Source organism: Acipenser ruthenus, chromosome 6 (assembly GCF_902713425.1).
Source record: "Acipenser ruthenus chromosome 6, fAciRut3.2 maternal haplotype, whole genome shotgun sequence".
NCBI lineage: Eukaryota > Metazoa > Chordata > Actinopteri > Acipenseriformes > Acipenseridae > Acipenser > Acipenser ruthenus.
The window spans coordinates 411,919-434,637 of record NC_081194.1 but is presented as its reverse complement, the minus strand read 5'-3'; the positions used below and the strand labels follow the sequence as shown (position 1 = coordinate 434,637).

The window sequence follows — 22,719 nt, the reverse complement described above, 5'->3', positions numbered from 1 at the left end:
ATGCATAACAAACATAGAGGTCAAAGATTATTTACTGAGATAATGAATAAACAGCTGGCTCAGGCTGAGCAGTGCATACACGGAGTGTGTTAGTTCAGCTCTTCAAAACCTATCGCTGTGTTATTCACCCCAGCATTCCACAGAAACCAAAAAGCCACACAAAGGAAGAGATTGAGCAAAAAGACCAAGTGAAGGAAAAGCAGCAGAAAGTGTGCAAGCAGTCAATCTTTGGAACTGTGCTTGACAAGTCCAGCATCTTAAACCCAGCTGAAAAAATAAATACATAAAACAAACGCCTGTTTTTCCTATTCTAAGGATTACTGGTATTAAAAAGCAAAGGATTCATTTTCAGCTGAGCATACTATACAGTAATTGTGTGTGAATAACCAGAAGATGAGTGTTTAAACTAATGCAGTCTGACTCATCTGCACATCTGGAAACCAGACAGATGACACACTGCACATCTGGAAACCAATCCCGAATCAGAGTGAAACATGCAACTCATTGCAGTCCAGTGCAGGGTGCGAAACGCAGCTGTCAATCAATCAAATCATAGGGCTGATTCCTGAGTGCACTTCTGCAGGGTACAGATCGTGTTATCATCAAGGACATGGCTCTCTAAGCCCTCCTAGCTTGTGATTCTACTGGCTGAGCTATTTATACTGGCTCTCAGAGTCGGAGGGGAGTGACGACTGAGGACATTCCTCTGGATCCTGCGTTGGAGATCCGAACGAATTCCTTGCGGTCCTCGGCAATGAGGTCTGAACTTTAACTCTACTTGGCCTGGGGGTCAAGCTTAGAGTCAGAGAAATAAAGGAATGTGTGTGTGTGTGTGTGTGTGTGTGTGCATGTCTATGTACTGTATGTGTGTCTATGTACTGTATGTGTGTGTGTGTGTGTGTCTATGTACTGTATGTGTGTGTGTGTTTTGAGACTGGGAGGCCGTTTCATAACTTGCGACAGCCCCTATTGACAGCAAGTGGAAGCCCAGAGTGAGAGAGAGAGCAGTGTGCGGGTACAAAGAGGCAGGCAGACAGGCAGGCAGGCAGGCAGGCAGACAGCCTCCCCGCAGCGGAGAGACCAGGCTTACCTTGACTGTTTTTCTCTCGAGTTGACATTTTTGCTGGTTATGAGACAGAAATAAAATCACTCAAAAAAAACAAAACAAAACAAAAATAATAATAAATAAATGCATACACCGACATGAACAAAACATAAATACATAAATAAATAAATCTAAACCTGCACTTGCGCAAACCCTAGAAATTTTATTGTAGCTTTCAGGGTTTTTTTTCAAGCAAATTTCCACTTTTCATTTGAGTTCAGTCCTCGTAAACTTAATAATATCAAAATAAACAAACAGCTGGAATCCAATCAAAAACACTAACCAACAAAATGGATGAACTGTGAACTCAGCAACAGAAGTGAAATAAATGTATTTACCTTGGCTGATAACTGGATCCTTGTGTCTGTAAAATATAAATGAACAGTTTAGTCCAGTTCCGCCTCAGTGATTACAGGATGAGAAGACACAGCAGAAGACAAGTGTTTTCACGTACAAGCTGCAACTCCTTAAACTGATGCCTGTGATTCAAGCTATTTGATTGGATTGATGACTGCTTGCTTTGCCAGCTGGCGTGGTGCAGGGGAATGGGAATGGGAAGGGTTCGAGATCTTTATCATCCCTAACCCGTGTGTCATGAAGGGGTTAAATCTGCATGGAGCGGGAGGTGAAGAGCTCCAATAGGAGGTTATAGTTCAGGTCCACTTACTCCACAACTCCATCCTGACTCTGTCTACTCACTTTCAATCTGCACTGAACTCTGGTGCTCAAAGAAGACAACTCTGTATCGTACAGTCTGATAGCTGATAAGTGCTCATGAGGTTAAACTCTGTATCGTACAGTCTGATAGCTGATATGTGCTCATGAGGTTAAACTGTGTATCGTACAGTCTGATAGCTGATATGTGCTCATGAGGTTATAAAAGCAGCAGTAAAATAAATATATCAGGCCTGATGAAATAAGCAATACCAAAACGCTGGCTTCTGTTTGTTAAAGCTGTTTATAAGAGGGCAGGTTACAGTTTACAATCATTCGTCAATCTGCATTTTTGCATTTGGCTGTTGTACAGAAAGCCTAGAAGACTGGACTGGCTGTCACTCTTGTGTAGCTGAGCATGGCAAATCCTTCAATGTACAAGTGTATTGTTGATAATGTATATGTATTATTGACTTACTGGTGACTGCATGTGCATTGGATAACCCTTTGCAGGGATGGGAATGAGGTTCTGATTGCATAGCAGTTTCACCCAGTCCAGGTTTTAATACAAGCTTGACTAGCCACAGTGTGTATGCAACAAGCTCAGGTGTGTCCTATTAAACTCATAGTAAAACCAGGAGTGGATCACACCACTATGCAATGGGAGTCTTATTTCCATCCCTGCTTTTTAGAGAGTTCCTGAGAATGGGAATGGGAGACCTCTGCTCAGGAGATACTCAGAGCTCCAGTCCTCCAGAGGTGTCAGCCACAAGTTTATTTTTTACAAGCTCTAATTTCATCAGACACAGAAAATGTACAGAATGTAATTTCTCTGCAGACAAGACTGTTAGCACAGCCCGGGGCGTTTCATCTGTCAGCAGCTGAAGTGGTTCAGCAACATGACAAGAAAATGAACACACCTCACACAGCCAGGCATCTGCACAGCGGTAAACATGATCAGACATTGAACCGTTTCAACCCTCCTCCCCCCCGCTGAACCAAAAGCACCCCTCCTCCTCCCCGCTGAACCAAAAGCACCCCTCCTCCCCCCCACTGAACCAAAAGCACCCCTCCTCCCCCCCGCTGAACCACCGGCACCCCTCCTCCCCCCCCGCTGAACCACCGGCACCCCTCCTCCCCCCCACTGAACCAAAAGCACCCCTCCTCCCCCCCGCTGAACCACCGGCACCACTCCTCCCCCCCGCTGAACCACCGGCACCCCTCCTCCCCCCCGCTGAACCACCAGCACCCCTCCTCCCCCCCGCTAAACCACCGACACCCCTCCTCCCCCCCGCTGAACCACCGACACCCCTCCTCCCCCCGCTAAACCACCGACACCCCTCCTCCCCCCCGCTGAACCACCGACACAACCTCCTCCCCCCTGCTGAACCACCGGCACCCCTCCTCCCCCCCGCTGAACCACCGGCACCCCTCCTCCCCCCCGCTGAACCATCGAAACCCCTCCTCCTCCCCGCTGAACAACCGACACCCCTCCTCCCCCCCGCTGAACCACCGACACAACCTCCTCCCCCCCGCTGAACCACCGGCACCCCTCCTCCTCCCCGCTGAACCACCGGCACCCCTCCCCCCCCCCGCTGAACCACCGGCACCCCTCCTCCCCCCCGCTGAACCACCGGCACCCCTCCTCCTCCCCGCTGAACCACCGACACCCCACCTCCCCCCCGCTGAACCACCGACACCCCTCCTCCCCCCCGCTGAACCACCGACACCCCTCCTCCTCCCCGTTGAACCACCGGCACCCCTCCTCCCCCCCGCTGAACCACCTGCACCCCTCCTCCTCCCCGTTGAACCACCGGCACCTGGCTCCTGCAGTCTGAGGAAAGCGGGGCGTGTCGGGGGTGTGTGTGTATGCGTGTGTATGTGTGTATGTGTGTATGTATGTATGTATGTATATGTGTGTAGATGTATATGTATGTGTATGTATGTGTGTATGTATGTATGCGTGTATATGTATGTGTATGTGTGTGTATGTATGTGCATATGTATGTATGTGTATATGTATGTATATGTGTGTATATGAATATGTGTGTATATGTATATGTATGTGTATGTATGTGTGTGGGTATGTGCATATGTATATGTGTGTGTTTGTTCCAGCAAGCCAGAGGGAACGCACCGCACTCTCAGCTCTGACAGACAGATCGCAGTTGGTAAGAATGGAAAGGTAGGGCAGGGTCTTACTTCTCTGCATTCTTGACCACTTTGGAGAGGAGCTTGGAGGTGGAGGCTGCCTTGACCAGCTTGCTGCGGCTGTTGTCCGAGCTCTCCCAGGGGCTGCTCTGAGATCGCTCTATCCCCGAGCCTCGCTTCACACTGTGACCCCCGCTCACGCCAAAACAAAGAAACGGGGAGAGAAAGAGAGAGAACAGGAGTGGACTCGTCATTATCACTGCTTAGAACACAGGAGGAGAGTCACTCCCCTTGTTTCATTATGAGCGAGAGAGAGGGGAGGTGGAAAGCAGCAGAGACACCCCCTTTCAGCTACTCCAGGTCAGAGAGAGAGAGAGAGAGCGAGAGAGACCCCCCAATTAGCTTCTTGCCTCTGGAGGAGAGCTGTGCTCCCGTCACAGCAGGGGACCTGGGGTCTGGGGTTTGCACTAAAACAGATCTGGATTGCACTCTGCCAGTGTACACAGGACATAGTCTCATACACAAAACTATCACACATATACGCATTTGATCAGCTCACCAATAAACAATGGTCAGTCAGATATACTGTACAAAACTTCAATTCATTTGTATTTTCTAAGTTTTAGAAATCCAGCCCTAACTTGAATGATTCACTCACTCACACACACATACTGCTGTATTCTACAGATCCTGCTGCCAGACTCCCCTCAGTCAGAGCCCTGTCTGCAGTGACGGGAGCCCCTCGCTGCCCCTGAAGAGAAAACCTGCGAGAGACAAGCGGCCGCACCCTCAACAGGCTGCTTTCTGCTTGAAGAGAAAAACCAGCAAACATCAACACACATGAGTAAGTATTGCCACAGGAGGGCAGCTCCCATGCACCCCTGGAGAGGGGAAAGCACACAGCCCAGCGGCGGGTTAGTAAACCGGGCACGCTGCCATCTCAGGCACCCAGCAGAACAGCAGGACGAAGCATCACGAAACAGGGGCAATAAATAAGAAAAAAAAAACACCCTCATGCAGGCACCTCTCAAACAGGACTCTCTGTAAAGTGTGTTAAAGGAAGAGAATTCAAAGGGGCTCAGATTGCCTGCGGTTGGATCAGTTCTGTTCTGTGACCTCCTGAGTGTCCCTTTAGTCCTCACCAGTCGAGGCTCTCTCTATTACAGCCTGCTTCCTATTCTCACTCAGGGCTGCTGTGCTGCTTCTCTTTCAATCGTCCCTCTGCCTGTCAGTCTAACCTGTCTGCCTGTCTGCTCCCTTCCTGCTGAGCCCTGTGTTTTCATGGGTTTTGTATCCAGGTTGGATTTCCCCATTCACAAGTTGATTCAAGAGGGACGGCTGGACTGCCCGGGGCAGGTGTGTGTGAGTGTGAGTGAGTGACCACAATTGCTGTGCTCTGGAAACCAGCTAACATGACCCATCTGAGAGTACTGGATCGGGGCATAGTCTACATGGTAGAGCCCATCCTGTCAGACAGGGAGCGCACTGCATCTGCTATTGTGAAATATAACTAGAATAGGCAGAAGGACAGTCCAGAAACAGTAATAGTAAAGTATTGTGCCTGTACACCTGCAGCTTCTCATGTGTTACTGTAACCTCACAAGCTGTAACCTGAAACTGTTTGATGCTCAGACCTCTGCAGACTGTGCTCTCTGCACATGTCCGGTGGGTGTGACAGCTGATCTCGTGTGAACTGATCCAGACCCAGGCAATGACAAAGCCACCACGAGAGGTAATTCCCATGAAGACACTGCCAGGGCTCGGGGTTGCAATGCTACAGAACGCTGGTAGATGGGGTGGGTGGGGGGGGGGGGGGTGCTTATGGAGCTGTGAATCACTGGAGAGTCATGGCAATGTTTCACTGCAGCCAGCAGGAGCACATGGCTGGCTACTGATTATGAGGTCACCCGTGATGTTTGCCGTGGTTGCTCAGTAAATGTTCTTCATTAGATCATCAGACAGTGTGTTTGGGCTCCTTCACTCTGGAACTCGCTTCCAAGTTGTATAAAATCTAAGCCCAAAACATATTCTCTTTGATTGATAGTTATTTTGCTAGCCAGGAGTCTGGAGCTCTTTTTGGAGTGCTGTTCACGGTTTTTAGGAGCGCCTGGGATGCTTGCACATGAAAGGTGCTGTAAAAATGGAATCGTTATGGCATAGTATTGGTTGGTACAAATCATACCGTTTCCTTTCATGTTGCTTCTATGACGTGCCACCGACATTAAACTTGGGCTGTCATCATGTGTAGATTTATATTTGTTTCTTATTCTAATAATAACTATTTGTTTAAATAAAACACATACATACTTAAGGGGTTACTGAGTTCTGAGAAAGCCATGGATTGTGACAGCTTCATTTAGAATGCTGGCCTGCCGAGGCGATGATGTAATGCCTGCAGTGGAATGCTGAGCCGAGGTGATGTCATAATCCGAGCTGGAATGCGGAGGTGATGTCAGGAGCTATGGGCTTTGGTGATGTTGCGTGTGACTGAAAGTGGAGAGGTGCCATGAGTCAGGCTACAGCAAAGCAAAGAATAAAGAAACCAGGTCTAGCAGACGGTTCAACACTGTGACAGACTGATGAGAAATAATAAATAATCACTGTTTCAGGGAAGTTACTGAATGACTGCAATGCTGATGTGCTGGTAATAAAAGTGATGCAATATTCTAGTAATGAGCTGGGACTGTGGTATTGTGTCTGATTATTATTTATTTCTTAGCAGACGCCCTTATCCAGGACGACTTACAATTGTTACAAGAGATCACATTATTTTTACATACAATTACCCATTTATACAGTTGTTTTTTTACTGGAGCAATCTAGGTAAAGTACCTTGCTCAAGGGTACAGCAGCAGTGTCCCCCACCTGGGATTGAACCAACGACCCTCCGGTCAAGAGTCGCGAGCCCTAACCACTACTCCACACTGCTGCCCAAAATGATGCATCTATCCACAGGAGACCAGAGTTGTTGTCAGTGGGATTTATAATGCTGTAGTAGGAATAGGGCAGTGTTTTAACTACATCAATATTCTGAGCTAAAACAATGCACAGCATAATACTATTATTACAGAGTCCTATTTCAAAGTATTACAATAATGTATTTATGTTTACGATTTTGCATGTTGTTTTTGTAATCCGATGCAACATTTTGCAGAATTTAATTTAAAAAGAAAAACGGTGCAATAAGCCAGCATGTGTGTCTAATAATAAAGATGTCTGTGAATTATATCACGCTGTCCAACAAAACAAAATGAAAAACTTCCGAGCATGCAAGTGAGTGATTGTGGATTACCATTTCTGGTTAGACTATGGTTAGATATAACAGGGCAGCAGTGTGGAGTAGTGGTTAGGGCTCTGGACTCTTGACCGGAGGGTTGTGGGTTCAATCCCAGGTGGGGGACATCAATGCTGTACCCTTGAGCAATGTACTTTACCTAGATTGCTCAAGTAAAAACCCAACTGTATGAATGGGTAACTGTATGTAAAAATAATGTGATATCTTGTAACAATTTTAAGTCGCCCTGGATAAGGGCGTCTGCTAAGAAATAATAATAATATACTGTAACACTGACTGATGGAAACGTAAAGCAAGCATGATGCGACTGTGAGCCGATCCATGAAAGTCACAGGACCTTCAGCCATGGTGCGGGAACGCGAGCAGTAAAGGGGGAGCTGGGTTCTGCAGTACCCAGTGTGCTGGACTATCTTATAGGAATGGGAGCCTCTGAGCAGAGATGGTGCGGATGCAGTGACAGTAGCATTACAAGCCCTCGCCCGTCTCAGTTTGCCCCTGATGGTATGGAGAGGAGGAAGAACCTTTTGGCTGGAGCTGAGCTCTTGTTTTCTTGGGTGTGCCTTTGTGTTTGGGGGGGGTGTGGGGAGGAGGGGTGGCTGGAGGGTGATGCTGTCTGGTTTGGTGGGGCTGGTTGGCCGGATGGGCTGGCAGGAGCTTTATCGTTAGCCTGCGGCTCCTCTTTAGACTCCTTAATCTCTCCCATGTGCGCCGGCTTCTCCTTTTTCTCTGTGCCACTGCAAAAACAACAAGGGCGTGAGTCGGGAGAAAAGAGGGATTAAAAAAGAACAACAAAACAAATTAAGACATGTGGAATAATTACTGGTGGAATGTACTTAGAATTTGGAAAAACCTTAAAAGATATCGTGGAACAAGTACTACCAACAGCCGGTTTGTTCAAGCGCCGTGCCTGGCTGTGCAGGTGGTGTATCACAGTATGTTGTATCACAGTATGCTGTATCACAGTATGCATCACAGAATGGTGTATCACAGTATGTTGTATCACAGTATGTATCACAGTATGTATCACAGTATGTATCACAGTAGGCTGTATCACAGTATGGTGTATCACAGTATGTATCACAGTATGCTGTATCACAGTATAGTGTATCACAGTATGCTGTATCACAGTATGCTGTATCACAGTATGTATCACAGTATGGTGTATCACAGTATGTATCACAGTATGCTGTATCACAGTATAGTGTATCACAGTATGCTGTATCACAGTATGTATCACAGTATGCTGTATCACAGTATAGTGTATCACAGTATGTATCACAGTATGCTGTATCACAGTATAGTGTATCACAGTATGGTGTATCACAGTATGTATCACAGTATGCTGTATCACAGTATGTATCACAGTATGCTGTATCACAGTATGTATCACAGTATGGTGTATCACAGTATATAGCCTTCACAATATGTAGTGCAAAAAAAAGCTTGTGGCGTTCAGGATCGCACTTTCAGCTATAGGAATCTCAGGGGGTTTCAGCCTGGATAAAGAACTGCTTTTCAGATTTCCAGACAGACCTCTGAGCCGGGACGGCACCAGGATTCATTAATGTAGGCTGTGATCAAATTAAACTGGATGGCATTCCAGGGCTCGATAAATGAATGGTTTTATCTGTAGAAGGCAGGGAGCTGTGGTTCTGAAGCTCTTTTCAGACTCAGAGGCACTGGCTGACCCTTGGGGCACACCGAACCTCAGCCTCTCTCCAGCTTGACAAACTGGGTGCAAGCCGACACTAGCCTCAAATCAGATGGGCGTCTGTCTTCGGATCTGGGAGTCAGCTTTACTCCACCTACCCTTACAAAGGGAACATGTGTTTGGAATTCTAAGCTACCATTTGCACAGTGGGTATTGTCTCCAAGCCAGGCTGGCGTGGATTGGAACATCCACCTTGATGGGTTTGATATTATGAACTGCTATACATGTGGTACAATAAGCAGAGCCTGCATTTATACATGGTGTAGAGCCTGTGTGTATATACATGGTGTAGAGCCTGTGTGTGTATACATGGTGTAGAGCCTGTGTGTGTATACATGGTGTAGAGCCTGTGTGTGTATACATGGTGTAGAGCCTGTGTGTGTATACATGGTGTAGAGCCTGTGTGTGTATACATGGTGTAGAGCCTGTGTGTGTGTACATGGTGTAGAGCCTGTGTGTGTATACATGGTGTAGAGCCTGTGTGTATGTACATGGTGTAGAGCCTGTGTGTATGTACATGGTGTAGAGCCTGTGTGTATATACATGGTGTAGAGCCTGTGTGTATATACATGGTGTAGAGCCTGTGTGTGTATACATGGTGTAGAGCCTGTGTGTATACATGGTGTAGAGCCTGTGTGTATATACATGGTGTAGAGCCTGTGTGTGTATATACATGGTGTAGAGCCTGTGTGTGTATACATGGTGTAGAGCCTGTGTGTATATACATGGTGTAGAGCCTGTGTGTATGTACATGGTGTAGAGCCTGTGTGTGTGTACATGGTGTAGAGCCTGTGTGTGTATACATGGTGTAGAGCCTGTGTGTATATACATGGTGTAGAGCCTGTGTGTGTATACATGGTGTAGAGCCTGTGTGTATATACATGGTGTAGAGCCTGTGTGTATATACATGGTGTAGAGCCTGTGTGTATATACATGGTGTAGAGCCTGTGTGTATGTACATGGTGTAGAGCCTGTGTGTATATACATGGTGTAGAGCCTGTGTGTATATACATGGTGTAGAGCCTGTGTGTATATACATGGTGTAGAGCCTGTGTGTATGTACATGGTGTAGAGCCTGTGTGTATATACATGGTGTAGAGCCTGTGTGTATATACATGGTGTGTATAATATATATATATATATATATATATATATATATATATATATATATATATATATATATATATATATATATATATATATACACACACATACTGTATGTGTATATATATATATATATAGACACACACACACACACACACACACACACACACACACACACACACACAGTGTAGAGCTGAGGAAAGGTCACACATTCATTTCGTTTCGTTTCAGATGGCTGACAGATTGTCAGTTGCAGAGTGTGTGCAGCTGGGGGGTAGAGAAGAGCATGTTATTCTGATGGACTAAAGGCCAGTCACATTGTTATCACTGCCCTAACCCTGGGTGTGAGGAGGCTGGCAGTACAATTGAAGCTGCTGCTGGGTTGAATGAATAACAGTTTTCTTTCCCCCCGTGTTGCTTGATGTTGAAAGTGGAAAGTCAATAATGACACAATGGTTAGCTTTTTTTCTGTCCCTCTCAATCCACGTCACATTTACGTGAGGAGTGATTTATTTTAGCTGCTATTGAATGAGCAGTTGTTATAAAACGGATACATTTGCATATAAACTGAAACTCTAGAGCAGTCACAGTAATATAACAATAACGGTATTCAGCAGAACATGCGTGCCGATATGAGCAGTCGAGTGGCTGAAGCATTTCAGTAGGACTGAGTGACTGAGGGTGCACAGAGGTACAGTCCCGTAGGGACACGACACCCACACTGCACCTGCTCCAGTCTCACCTTTTAAACCAGACAAAAACTGGTTATTAATTCATTCAAGTCAGACAACCACATTTGCTCACAGATTCCTCCACTGAAAGGTTAATGTTACAAATAAGGGGAAGTCAGATTTAAGAATTAAGCACACATTGGGGGTTTCTTTAACCCAATAGAATAGCCCATCCCGAGCAGCACTCCATTAGAGAGCTGTTACTGTTTAATGCTGCACTGCAACAGTAATGCGGATGAGCTTACACGATCATGTGTATGTGGAAAAGACTGCAGATTGAATAAATAACCTCACACTGCACACACACTACTGAGTAAACACTACAGCCTCTCGTGTAACTGTTACGAGAGAGGCCACAGTACTCAACCTTAGAAAAGTACCACAGTATTTTTGCATGGCATTTTTGTGCTTTTACCAAGTTTACCCTGGTTACCATGCTTTCACTGTGTTTTATTCCACTTTGCAGTGCTTTTCTAAGGGCAGTGTCTAAAGTGCTTGCTTTGTAACAGCCTGTACCTCTTAGCAGCGGAGGCGAGCGTTTCTTTCCTGGCGATGGACACGGAGGGGCTGTGGCCGGGCTTGCAGCTGGAGCTGCTGCTGCTGCCATTGGCTATACAGGACATGGAGTAGGCTTCTCTGAGAGCTGGCTGACCTGCACAGTGATGGAGAGAAGAGGAGGGGGATTAACTGGAGTGTGCCTCCCCGCAGCCACCCATCATACACACTTTCATTGGATAAAAGAGAAAGGATGAACAGAACCAGGAGATCATTGATTTAAAATGCATTAGGCAGACAGAGAGACCCAGACAAGGAAATATCAAGCACAGGATATTTCTAATGACTGCTATTGTGGGTTATCACTGCATTAGCGTTCAATATTAAACCAATACCCTAATGCTCGTTACTCATGAATCAGTGAGTTAAAACAGAAAGCCAGCAGCATGGTTTCATTGACTGCTTGTTTTATGACCACAGCAGGCTGATGCCGCTGAACAGTACATGAGGCAACCGTGGCTGAAGAGGCAGCATGGAGTTTGACTCATGGAAATGGACCAAGATGCACTGCTGCAGAAAACTATTGCAGGAACAATTAGAGAAATGTATTCAGAAGAACGGGCATGATAGACTGTGCATGATATGCTGTGCGCATCTTATTGAGAAATATATATATATATATATATATATATATACTGTATATATATATATACAGTACTGTGCAAAAGTTTTAGGCAGGTGTGAAAAAATGCTGTAAAGTAAGAATGCTTTCAATAATAGACATGTTAATAGATTATATTTATCAATTAACTAAATGCAAAGTGAGTGAACAGAAGAAAAATCTAAATCAAATCCATATTTGGTGTGACCACCCTTTGCCTTCAAAACAGCATCAATTCTTCTAGGTACACTTGCACAAAGTCAGGGATTTTGTAGGCATATAGTCAGGTGTATGATTAAACAATTATACCAAACAGGTGCTAATGATCATCAATTCAATATGTAGGTTGAAACACAATCATTAACTGAAACAGAAACAGCTGTGTAGGAGGAATAAAACTGGATGAGGAACAGCCAAACTCAGCTAACAAGGTGAGGTTGCTGAAGACAGTTTACTGTCAAAAGTCATACACCATGGCAAGACTGAGCACAGCAACAAGACACAAGGTAGTTATACTGCATCAGCAAGGTCTCTCCCAGGCAGAAATTTCAAGGCAGACAGGGGTTTCCAGAAAATAATAGACAAGCATGGTAAAGGTAAAGGCTACAAGACCATCTCCAAGCAGCTTGATGTTCCTGTGACAACAGTTGCAAATATTATTAAGAAGTTTAAGGTCCATGGAACTGTAGCCAACCTCCCTGGGTGCAGCCGCAAGAGGAAAATTGACCCCAGATTGAACAGAAGGATAGTGCGAATGGTAGAAAAAGAACTAAGGATAACTGCCAAAGAGATACAAGCTGAACTCCAAGGTGAAGGTACGTCAGTTTCTGATCGCACCATCCATCGCTTTTTGAGCGAAAGTGGGCTCCATGGAAGAAGATCCAGGAGGACTCCACTTTTGAAAGAAAAACATAAAAAAGCCAGACTGGAATTTGCTAAAATGCATATTGACAAGCCATAATCCTTCTGGGAGAATGTCCTTTGGACAGATGAGTCAAAACTGGAGCTTTTTGGCAAGTCACATCAGCTCTATGTTCACAGATGAAAAAATGAAGCTTTCAAAGAAAAGAACACCATACCTACAGTGAAACATGGAGGAGGCTCGGTTATGTTTTGGGGCTGCTTTGCTGCGCCTGTCACAGGTTGCCTTGAATCTGTGCAGGGCACAATGAAATCTCAAGACTATCAAGGCATTCTGGAGCGAAACGTACTGCCCAGTGTCAGAAAGCTCTGTCTCAGTCGCAGGTCATGGGTCCTCCAACAGGATAATGACCCAAAACACACAGCTAAAAGCACCCAAGAATGGATAAGAACAAAACATTGGACTATTCTGAAGTGGCCTTCTATGAGTCCTGATCTGAATCCTATCGAACATCTATGGAAAGAGCTGAAACTTGCAGTCTGGAGAAGGCACCCATCAAACCTGAGACAGCTGGAGCAGTTTGCTCAGGAAGAGTGGGCCAAACTACCTGTTAACAGGTGCAGAAGTCTCATTGAGAGCTACAAAAAACGTTTGATTGCAGTGATTGCCTCTAAAGGTTGTGCAACAAAATTTTTGTCCATGCCATTTTCATTTGTTTTATTATTTACAATATTATGTTGAATAAAAAATCAAAAGCAATGTCTGATTTCTATTAAATATGGAATAAACAATGGTGGATGCCAATTACTTTTGTCAGTTTCAAGTTATTTCAGAGAAAATTGTGCATTCTTCGTTTTTTGTGGAGGGGTACCAACAAATTTGAGCATGTCTGTATATAAATATAATCCATCAAACAAATGAGCGGCCGGAGTGAAGTGGAGGAAGTAATTATAGATCTAAGCTTCCCCTGTGCACGGCAACACAAACCAGATCTGTCTGCAAGAGGAAGCAAGAGAGGTAGTGGAGGAATTTGAAAAGCACGCTTCTCTGTTCCAGCATGTACAGCTACAACTCAACCTGCCTCGGCGCACTTCTAGGGGAGACTCTGAGGGGGTAACCATGTCAGCTCTCTCAACATGGGTCTCGAGATGCAATGTACTGGCAGGGAATGTGTGTCTGCTCTCTCAACATGGGTCTCGAGGTGCAATGTACTGGCAAGGAATGTGTGTCTGCTCTCTCAACATGGGTCTCGAGGTGCAATGTACTGGAGCAGGGAATGTGTGTCTGCTCTCTCAACATGGGTCTCGAGGTGCAATGTACTGGAGCAGGGAATGTGTGTCTGCTCTCTCAACATGGGTCTCGAGATGCAATGCACTGGGGCAGGGAATGAGTGTCTGCTCTCTCAACATGGGTCTCGAGATGCAATGTACTGGCAGGGAATGTGTGTCTGCTCTCTCAACATGGGTCTCGAGGTGCAATGCACTGGCAGGGAATGTGTGTCTGCTCTCTCAACATGGGTCTCGAGATGCAATGTACTGGAGCAGGGAATGTGTGTCTGCTCTCTCAACATGGGTCTCGAGGTGCAATGTACTGGCAGGGAATGAGTGTCTGCTCTCTCAACATGGGTCTCGAGATGCAATGCACTGGGGCAGGGAATGAGTGTCTGCTCTCTCAACATGGGTCTCGAGGTGCAATGCACTGGAGCAGGGAATGTGTCTGCTCTCTCAACATGGGTCTCGAGATGCAATGTACTGGCAGGGAATGTGTGTCTGCTCTCTCAACATGGGTCTCGAGGTGCAATGCACTGGCAAGGAATGTGTGTCTGCTCTCTCAACATGGGTCTCGAGGTGCAATGTACTGGCAAGGAATGTGTGTCTGCTCTCTCAACATGGGTCTCGAGGTGCAATGTACTGGAGCAGGGAATGTGTGTCTGCTCTCTCAACATGGGTCTCGAGGTGCAATGTACTGGAGCAGGGAATGTGTGTCTGCTCTCTCAACATGGGTCTCGAGGTGCAATGCACTGGAGCAGGGAATGTGTGTCTGCTCTCTCAACATGGGTCTCGAGGTGCAATGCACTGGAGCAGGGAATGTGTGTCTGCTCTCTCAACATGGGTCTCGAGGTGCAATGTACTGGGGCAGGGATTGTGTGTCTGCTCTCTCAACATGGGTCTCGAGGTGCAATGCACTGGAGCAGGGAATGTGTGTCTGCTCTCTCAACATGGGTCTCGAGGTGCAATGCACTGGCAGGGAATGTGTGTCTGCTCTCTCAACATGGGTCTCGAGGTGCAATGCACTGGAGCAGGGAATGTGTGTCTGCTCTCTCAACATGGGTCTCGAGGTGCAATGCACTGGCAAGGAATGTGTGTCTGCTCTCTCAACATGGGTCTCGAGGTGCAATGTACTGGCAAGGAATGTGTGTCTGCTCTCTCAACATGGGTCTCGAGGTGCAATGTACTGGAGCAGGGAATGTGTGTCTGCTCTCTCAACATGGGTCTCGAGGTGCAATGCACTGGAGCAGGGAATGTGTGTCTGCTCTCTCAACATGGGTCTCGAGATGCAATGTACTGGAGCAGGGAATGTGTGTCTGCTCTCTCAACATGGGTCTCGAGGTGCAATGCACTGGAGCAGGGAATGTGTGTCTGCTCTCTCAACATGGGTCTCGAGATGCAATGTACTGGAGCAGGGAATGTGTGTCTGCTCTCTCAACATGGGTCTCGAGGTGCAATGCACTGGAGCAGGGAATGTGTGTCTGCTCTCTCAACATGGGTCTCGAGGTGCAATGCACTGGCAGGGAATGTGTGTCTGCTCTCTCAACATGGGTCTCGAGGTGCAATGCACTGGAGCAGGGAATGTGTGTCTGCTCTCTCAACATGGGTCTCGAGATGCAATGTACTGGAGCAGGGAATGTGTGTCTGCTCTCTCAACATGGGTCTCGAGGTGCAATGTACTGGGGCAGGGATTGTGTGTCTGTTGGAACATTTTATTTAGAGATAAATCAATTGTTAGGTCTTAGAATACAACTCATAACTTGAGCATAGGTTCTGGTTAAATTTCTAATGAGACTAGGGATCCGAGTAAGATCTTTCAGTCTCCTGGATTCTGGTTAGAACCTAGGAAGCTGGTTGTATCCTGGCTTTTGTGAGCAAAAGACTGACCAACAGGACAATGTTGTAAAAACAAGTCCTTTGATGTCCAGCCCTAACTTTAAATATATTTGCCTTTTGGGGAGACGACTGTTTTGTATCAGAGCTACAAACCTATTGATAAACATCTTCCCAAATAGTAAACTAGATATGAACAGGCTTTGCTTAGAAAATACAGCTGGTTTATGAAGGGCTCATAAAAGCTAGCCCCTTTGGGTGGATCTGGACAGAGATGAGAAGGGATTTGTATAACTAACTAAGAAACTTGTTTTCTTCTGATTGGGTTAAAGGAAAAAAAGTGATGTCATAAGGTTAAGTCTATATTAACTACAACATTGTATTGTCTTATTGATTCTGTTATGACCTGTGCTTAGGGAGAATGGAATACTGTTTGACTGTACTGAAGAAAATAACTTTGTTGAAATCTACAACAGAGTTCGGAATCACAATAATTATTTATACTCACGGACGCACGAAGAACAAAAGAACACTACCTTCGAACTAACTTTGATTTTAAAACAACACGGGCGAGCCAACTAAACAAGGACTGCTTTTCTTACCTTATTTTTCTATAAAATCGTGGAGTTTGTTTAAAGCAAACTGGAGTGAACGAAATTCAGAGGCTCGAAACCGGACAGGATTACAGCTGAATAAACTTTTGCAGCAACAAAAATCAGACGAAAAGGAAAATGTGGAACAGACTATGCAGAACGAACCACATATGTCCGGAAGTATGCAATTATTGTTGATCTAATATAGTAAACAGCTGGTATAAAAAAACAAGCGTGAAGCATTTTAATGTTATCTTTGGGATTTCAAACTAGCCGCTATGCAAGTTCACAGACCTTGGCCAAAAATAAGCACGAGTTCTGTTTTTAACAGTGTTTTGGTCATTGTAAAGGAGTAATAAAATAATCCTAATTACAGAGTGTAATTGAAAAATTGAGGAAGCCAGAAGCTGGAGGCTCTGGGCGGTAGAATGTGTGACAAAGCACTGTGCAGAGGGTCTGTCCATTCTCTCAGAGGATTCAGATGTGTATGAATGTAGTTTGGATGCATGTGAAGCGCGCAATCAAAGGGAAAAAAGGAAGAAAATAAAACAAGCACATTGTGTGATGGCAATGATTCAGACTATCAAATATTTAAAAGGACAAAGTAGATCAAATACCTGAATTGAAATGTCAAATAAAACATTTGGAAAGTGAATCAATAACGAATAGATCAGAACTGGAAGCGTCTACAGCAGAAAGGTTACTTCATGCCACTGCACAATTAGAATGAAGACGAGGAAATACTGAGCTGCGGGATAGATTAAATTCTGCCTCGTTAGAATTGGGTAAAACTGAATGATATCACTATGTAACACAATCTTTGTTCCATGGGTAGTAAGTGTTATTTCCTAATTGCTTATGCCTCAAAAGTATAGAAAATGGCTATTATTCCCCACAAACTTTGCTTTTGTGACCAGGACAGTGATATTTTGAAATTTAACTATTTCCAATGAGAAAACAGGCGAATTTGTGTCTTTTCGTTCACATAAAGTTAGAAAAAAACAACATATGAATCCAAATTAACAGTATTTATACTAAAGTAATACAAAAATGACTACAAAAGATTTAGAAGCGAGTAGTTTTTCGAGATTTACAAATTATATAAATCACTTTCACGAATCAGCCCCCAAATGTAGTCTCCCATCATGTTCTCGTTATACTGTCCTTGGTAGCGGCGTTCAAAGTCCAGTATATCCTGGTGGAAGCGCTCGCCTTGCTCCTCCGAGTACGCTCCCATGTTCTCCTTGAATTTATCAAGATGAGCATCAAGGATATGGACTTTGAGGGACATCCTACAGCCCATTGTGCCGTAGTTCTTCACCAGAGTCTCAACCAGCTCCACATAGTTTTCGGCTTTGTGATTGCCCAGGAAGCCCCGAACCACTGCGACAAAGCTGTTCCAAGCCGCTTTCTCCTTACTAGTGAGCTTCTTGGGGAATTCATTGCACTCCAGGATCTTCTTTATCTGTGGTCCGACGAAGACACCGGCTTTGACCTTTGCCTCAAACAGCTTAGGGAAGCAGTCTTGAAGGTACTTGAAGGCTGCCAACTCCTTATCTAGAGCTCTGACAAATTGTTTCATAAGGCCCAATCTGATGTGCAGTGGTGGCATCAGCACCTTCCGGGGGTCCACCAGTGGCTCCCACTTGACGTTGTTCCTCCCCACAGAGAACTCGGTCCGCTGTGGCCAGTCCCGCCTGTGGTAGTGCCCCTTGGTGTCCCTGCTGTCCCAAAGGCAAAGATAGCAGGGAAACTTGGTAAAACCGCCTTGGAGACCCATCAGGAATGCCACCATTTTGAAGTCTCCTATGACCTTGATGCCATCTCAGAAAAATGCAGATATGTATCCACTTAGGCAGCTGGAACTAAACTGAACTGGTGGGCTTAAGGCCCCTGTATTTATACTACTATTTATATTACTGGAAAGTTCTAGAAAGTTCTAGAAGTTACTCCAAGTTTACTCAGCACTGAATCTATCTGGAATGTTCTGGAAAATAGGTAAATTTCAAGATATCACTGTCCTGGTCACAAAAGCAAAGTTTGTAGGGAATAATAGCCATTTTCTATACTTTTGAGGCATAAGCAATTAGGAAATAACACTTACTACCCAGGAACCAAAAAAAAAAAAAAAAAAAAATTGTTACATAGTGTATTCAGAAACGACTGAATGATATTCAGATACCATATCAGGAACTTTGGAATGTTTCAGGAGAAAACAAAGATAGAACTGTTGTGCAAGAACTGAGGCAAACAAAGACAAAAACAAAAGAATGAAGCAATGGAGAGGAGAGTTGCAGCTTTGAGGTTATCGCAGCTTTCTGAGCAGAGTGAGTCAGAGGAATTGACAGACACAGATAGCGACACAGGAAGTACGTTGGGGGTACAGGAACAGGCAGCAACAGGCAGCTTTACAGCAACAGCCAATTATGGCTGCAGCGGAGCGGGTGATTCAGATGAGGAAGATGAACAGCTGGTAGATACTGATCGGTCGTATGCAGGAGAGCTTGAAAGTTCTCTTGATAATATAGCTGAAAGAGTAAAACATAGACATGGTAAGCAACTGTTTACAGGTTCCCCTAAGCGGAATAAACCGACAACAATAATACAAAAACAAGTTGCTCCCACTGTTACAAGGAGAGTAAGGACAGCGAGTACTGTAGATGGTCAGGTCTGACCACATACACTTACACCGATCAGCCTCTAGCGAGTCACTGGTCTTTATCAGAACTAAGCATTTTGCAGCAATAATTGCCAAAATGGAACGGTGTTGGGAATCGGACATCGTTAGTTGATAAGGTTCGCTCCTTACAGCAATCAAGTGCTTTGACTGATAAAGATTGTTTTAATTGTTACAAGCAGTACTGCCCCATGATGCCCCTGTTCCAACAGATCTTGTTACACCCCCTCCACCTGCTAATGTTAATGATCCAATTGTTTGGCCAGAACATGAGAGATGCTTAGAATGAATGTGCCAAGCTGTAGGATACCGTGTCACAGCAGACATCAGTAACATTCTAGAACGTATGCCAAAGGAAGATCAACACCCTACTGAGTTCTTGAGAACTTCTGTGACAATATACAACCGAAATCGGGGTACTGCACAACGTGTTGAATGAACAGGGAACGATGTTACATTCTGGGGCTTCTTTATTAATAAATTCAAATATTGCGTTACCCCCCACCTGTCAGCATCTGCTTCTGACATATGCTTGTGACTTACAGAGAGATCCTCTCCCGGAAACATGGGTCGGGACATTCATGAATGCCTTACTGCTTGGAGAGAATCAGTAGCAGATACACTCTCTCCTAATGCAGTTAAAACGAAAGTGTCTCCAGCCGTCACCAGTGAAGGTCAAATTATGGGGAACTGTTAATTGTTGTAAACCAGGACATATGCAGAAAGATTGTAAAAGTCCTCATATGTGTACTAATTGTAAGCGATTTGGACACACTAAACAGCAATGTTATTCGAGAGGAGGAGGTATGCAGGCTAGAGGACCGAAGCAGACAGATAAACTGTTTCAGTCAGGACAGATGCAGCATCAGAGCATAACCACTCCCACTGCTCCGTCATATACAGAGCTAATTGCATTGCTCTAGGGGCTGCAAGCGAACAGCAGTGAGGGGACACAGGGAGGTTTGATTAATCCTTTTCACTGTTCAGCCCCACAGTGGAGGTGTCAGTGTGGTTGATACAGATTTGACGTTAACTACTGTACATTCTGACTCACCTTATGTTGCTCATGCTTCTCCACTATACCGCACTGAGGGAAAGAGCTTCCCTATTCAAGTCCACTAATTAGGGCGAGTTCAATGGAATCGACTCTTTCCCTGACACCGGTATTTCTACACACACCCTTATGTGTTTTCTTTTTTTCGTTGTTTGTGTTTTAAGACATATTTGGATTAACTAATTCTGGCAGAGAACTGAAATACATGCAATGATTGCTACGCAGAGAAGAAAAATGCTATGCAATAGGAGTCTCACTGCCATTTACTGTACATATATGTCATTCTGTTTATCACGTTTGGAAAAAAAATATGCTATTGAAATTTAGACTGGTTTAAAGGGGCACAGGTAGTGTGCTCGTTTGTTTGTTTGTTTGACAAAGCCATTGTCTGTATACTGCTAGCCTGCACTAAAACTCAGAAGGGTAGCAGCAGACGATGATAGAATTAGGAAAACAAATTGGGATTTCAAAAATGAACTCAAAGAAATTACAAACTGGCAAATTCCAAGATACTGTGGGACAGGAAGGATTGTAACAAGTGTTTAAATTTGTTTTATACTCATTTGAAGTGTTAAAAAAGGGAGGAGGTTCCCATTTTTGCTAGTTTTTTGCGGCAACTTTTAGAAATAAAAAGAAGAAATCGCACTTTTATGCTCTTGAAAATGAATAGCCTTTTTTTACAGGTGGAACAGATTATTGAAGCTAAAGCAGAGATCATTTGAGTTTTCTCTGTTACAGGCTGCATCGAGTGTATGCATTCACAGATGAGAAAGATTACGTAAAAAACAAAAAAAGAGTGAAGGGCTCCATTAAAGTCCAATTGAAATCGGATATTATCCAAAGAATTAATACTGCATTTGATTTTCTTCTAGGTTCTTCAATGAATTCCTAATTCTGATTCTGATGGGAGATTCAAGTATTGGGACACAGGTGGAGACAACAATGGAACAGCTGATCACACAGAACTTTTACTCTCAGACAACGGGACCATCGAAACGGCTGTCATGTTGAAAAACAAATGCCTGACTACGAGATCACCCACCATGGACATTTTTAATGAAAATAATGTGACATTTGAATGATTCGCTGTAGTGTTGAATATGTCTAAATGAATGAAGGGAAATTAATGTTATTTGTAACAATGGGTAGCAATGGACGTGTTATGCAAAATGATGACCTCTGTGGGGGTATTGTATAGAGAATATCACCAGATGTGATGGAGGTTTGGATACAACGAGAAAAGGAACAGTTGCCTATGAATGTGTTACAGACAGTTAAACATTCACACACTATTTTAGTACTTGTTCAATGCAGAATGATCATTTTTGAAGTTAGTTTTTGATCAATCTTACATGCATCAGGTTGACATGGTCTAGAATATTGGATTCTTGAAAGATGGAATTTTATATATACAAATAATAATAATAATAATAATAATAATACTAATAATAATAATAATAATAATAATAATAATAATAATAATAATAATAATAATAAATCATAAGGAAAAGTGATGTTTAAAAAACAATGTAAAAGGGGGAACATGGGCAGGACATATACAAGTTAAAAATAACACAGATGTGCCAGAAGATAAGTGGTTTCTATTAATAGTAATCAAACCACTGAAATGCAAGCGTACCTGTTACAACAGGTAGAAAGCGCAGTGCAGGCAGATCAATATGGCACATTTTTTTATGGTAATATTAAGTGTAAGTCTCCCCCTGGTTTTGTTTTACACCAATTCACTCCGTTCAGATGGGAAACATTTATTTATCTGCCCTTGAAGCCAGTGGATTCGAGACTGCAGCCTGTGTCAAACGACAACTACCTGGCACCCAAATCCAATGTGTTCACAGACACCCACTCCCAGGTGAAGAAAACTGGCAGAGAGTCGAAGCTCTGCAAAGCCAAAATGGAGGTGAACTTGGCTCAAAGTCAAAGTCCTGTTTGGATTGTCTGGTGAAATTACACCTTTTGGGATTGGATATTTCTGGCAATTATGGTAGTAATTGTTCTCGGGAACCTAGTGCAGTGTTTTTGGCTGCGCAGACAAAAAACAGAGTGGGGAAGACAAATGATAGCTTTGAAACTACGCGACTGCGCAGAAATAACCTTTAGATTATTTTTAGAAAGTTTTTTTTTCTCTTTGTTCTTTTTGTTTTCCTTTTATAGTTTTACTTCAAAATAGTATTGAGCAAAGAAAACTTTTCTTTTTAAATATTTCAAAAAGGTCGGGAATGTTGGAACATTTTATTTAGAGATAAATGAATTGTTAGGTCTTAGAATACAACTCAAAACTGTGTAATGAGACTAGGGATCTGAGTAACATCTTTCAGTCTCCTGGATTCTGGTTAGACCCTGGGAAGCTGGTTGTATCCTGGCTTTTGTCTTTAGAACAAAAGACTGACCAACAGGACAATGTTGTAAAAACAAGTCCTTTGATGTCCAGCCCTAAGATTAAATATATTTGACTTTTGGGGAGACAACTGTTTTGTATCAGAGCTACAAACCTATTGATAAACATC

At 44.1% G+C, this 22,719-nt stretch overlaps 1 protein-coding gene across 1 annotated transcript in view; it reads right to left on the bottom strand.

Moving 5' to 3' along the window:
- LOC117411291 (echinoderm microtubule-associated protein-like 4) overlaps nucleotides 1-22,719 on the bottom strand; it is a 77,130-nt gene that overhangs the window by 39,829 nt on the left and 14,582 nt on the right. The window contains exons 3-7 of the mRNA XM_059024806.1: nucleotides 11,268-11,403; nucleotides 7,727-7,939; nucleotides 3,962-4,105; nucleotides 1,444-1,469; nucleotides 1,091-1,123 (exon numbers count right to left, since the gene is read on the bottom strand). Of these exons, the coding sequence (XP_058880789.1) occupies nucleotides 1,091-1,123; nucleotides 1,444-1,469; nucleotides 3,962-4,105; nucleotides 7,727-7,939; nucleotides 11,268-11,403 (552 nt within the window). The remainder of the gene's footprint in view (nucleotides 1-1,090; nucleotides 1,124-1,443; nucleotides 1,470-3,961; nucleotides 4,106-7,726; nucleotides 7,940-11,267; nucleotides 11,404-22,719) is intronic.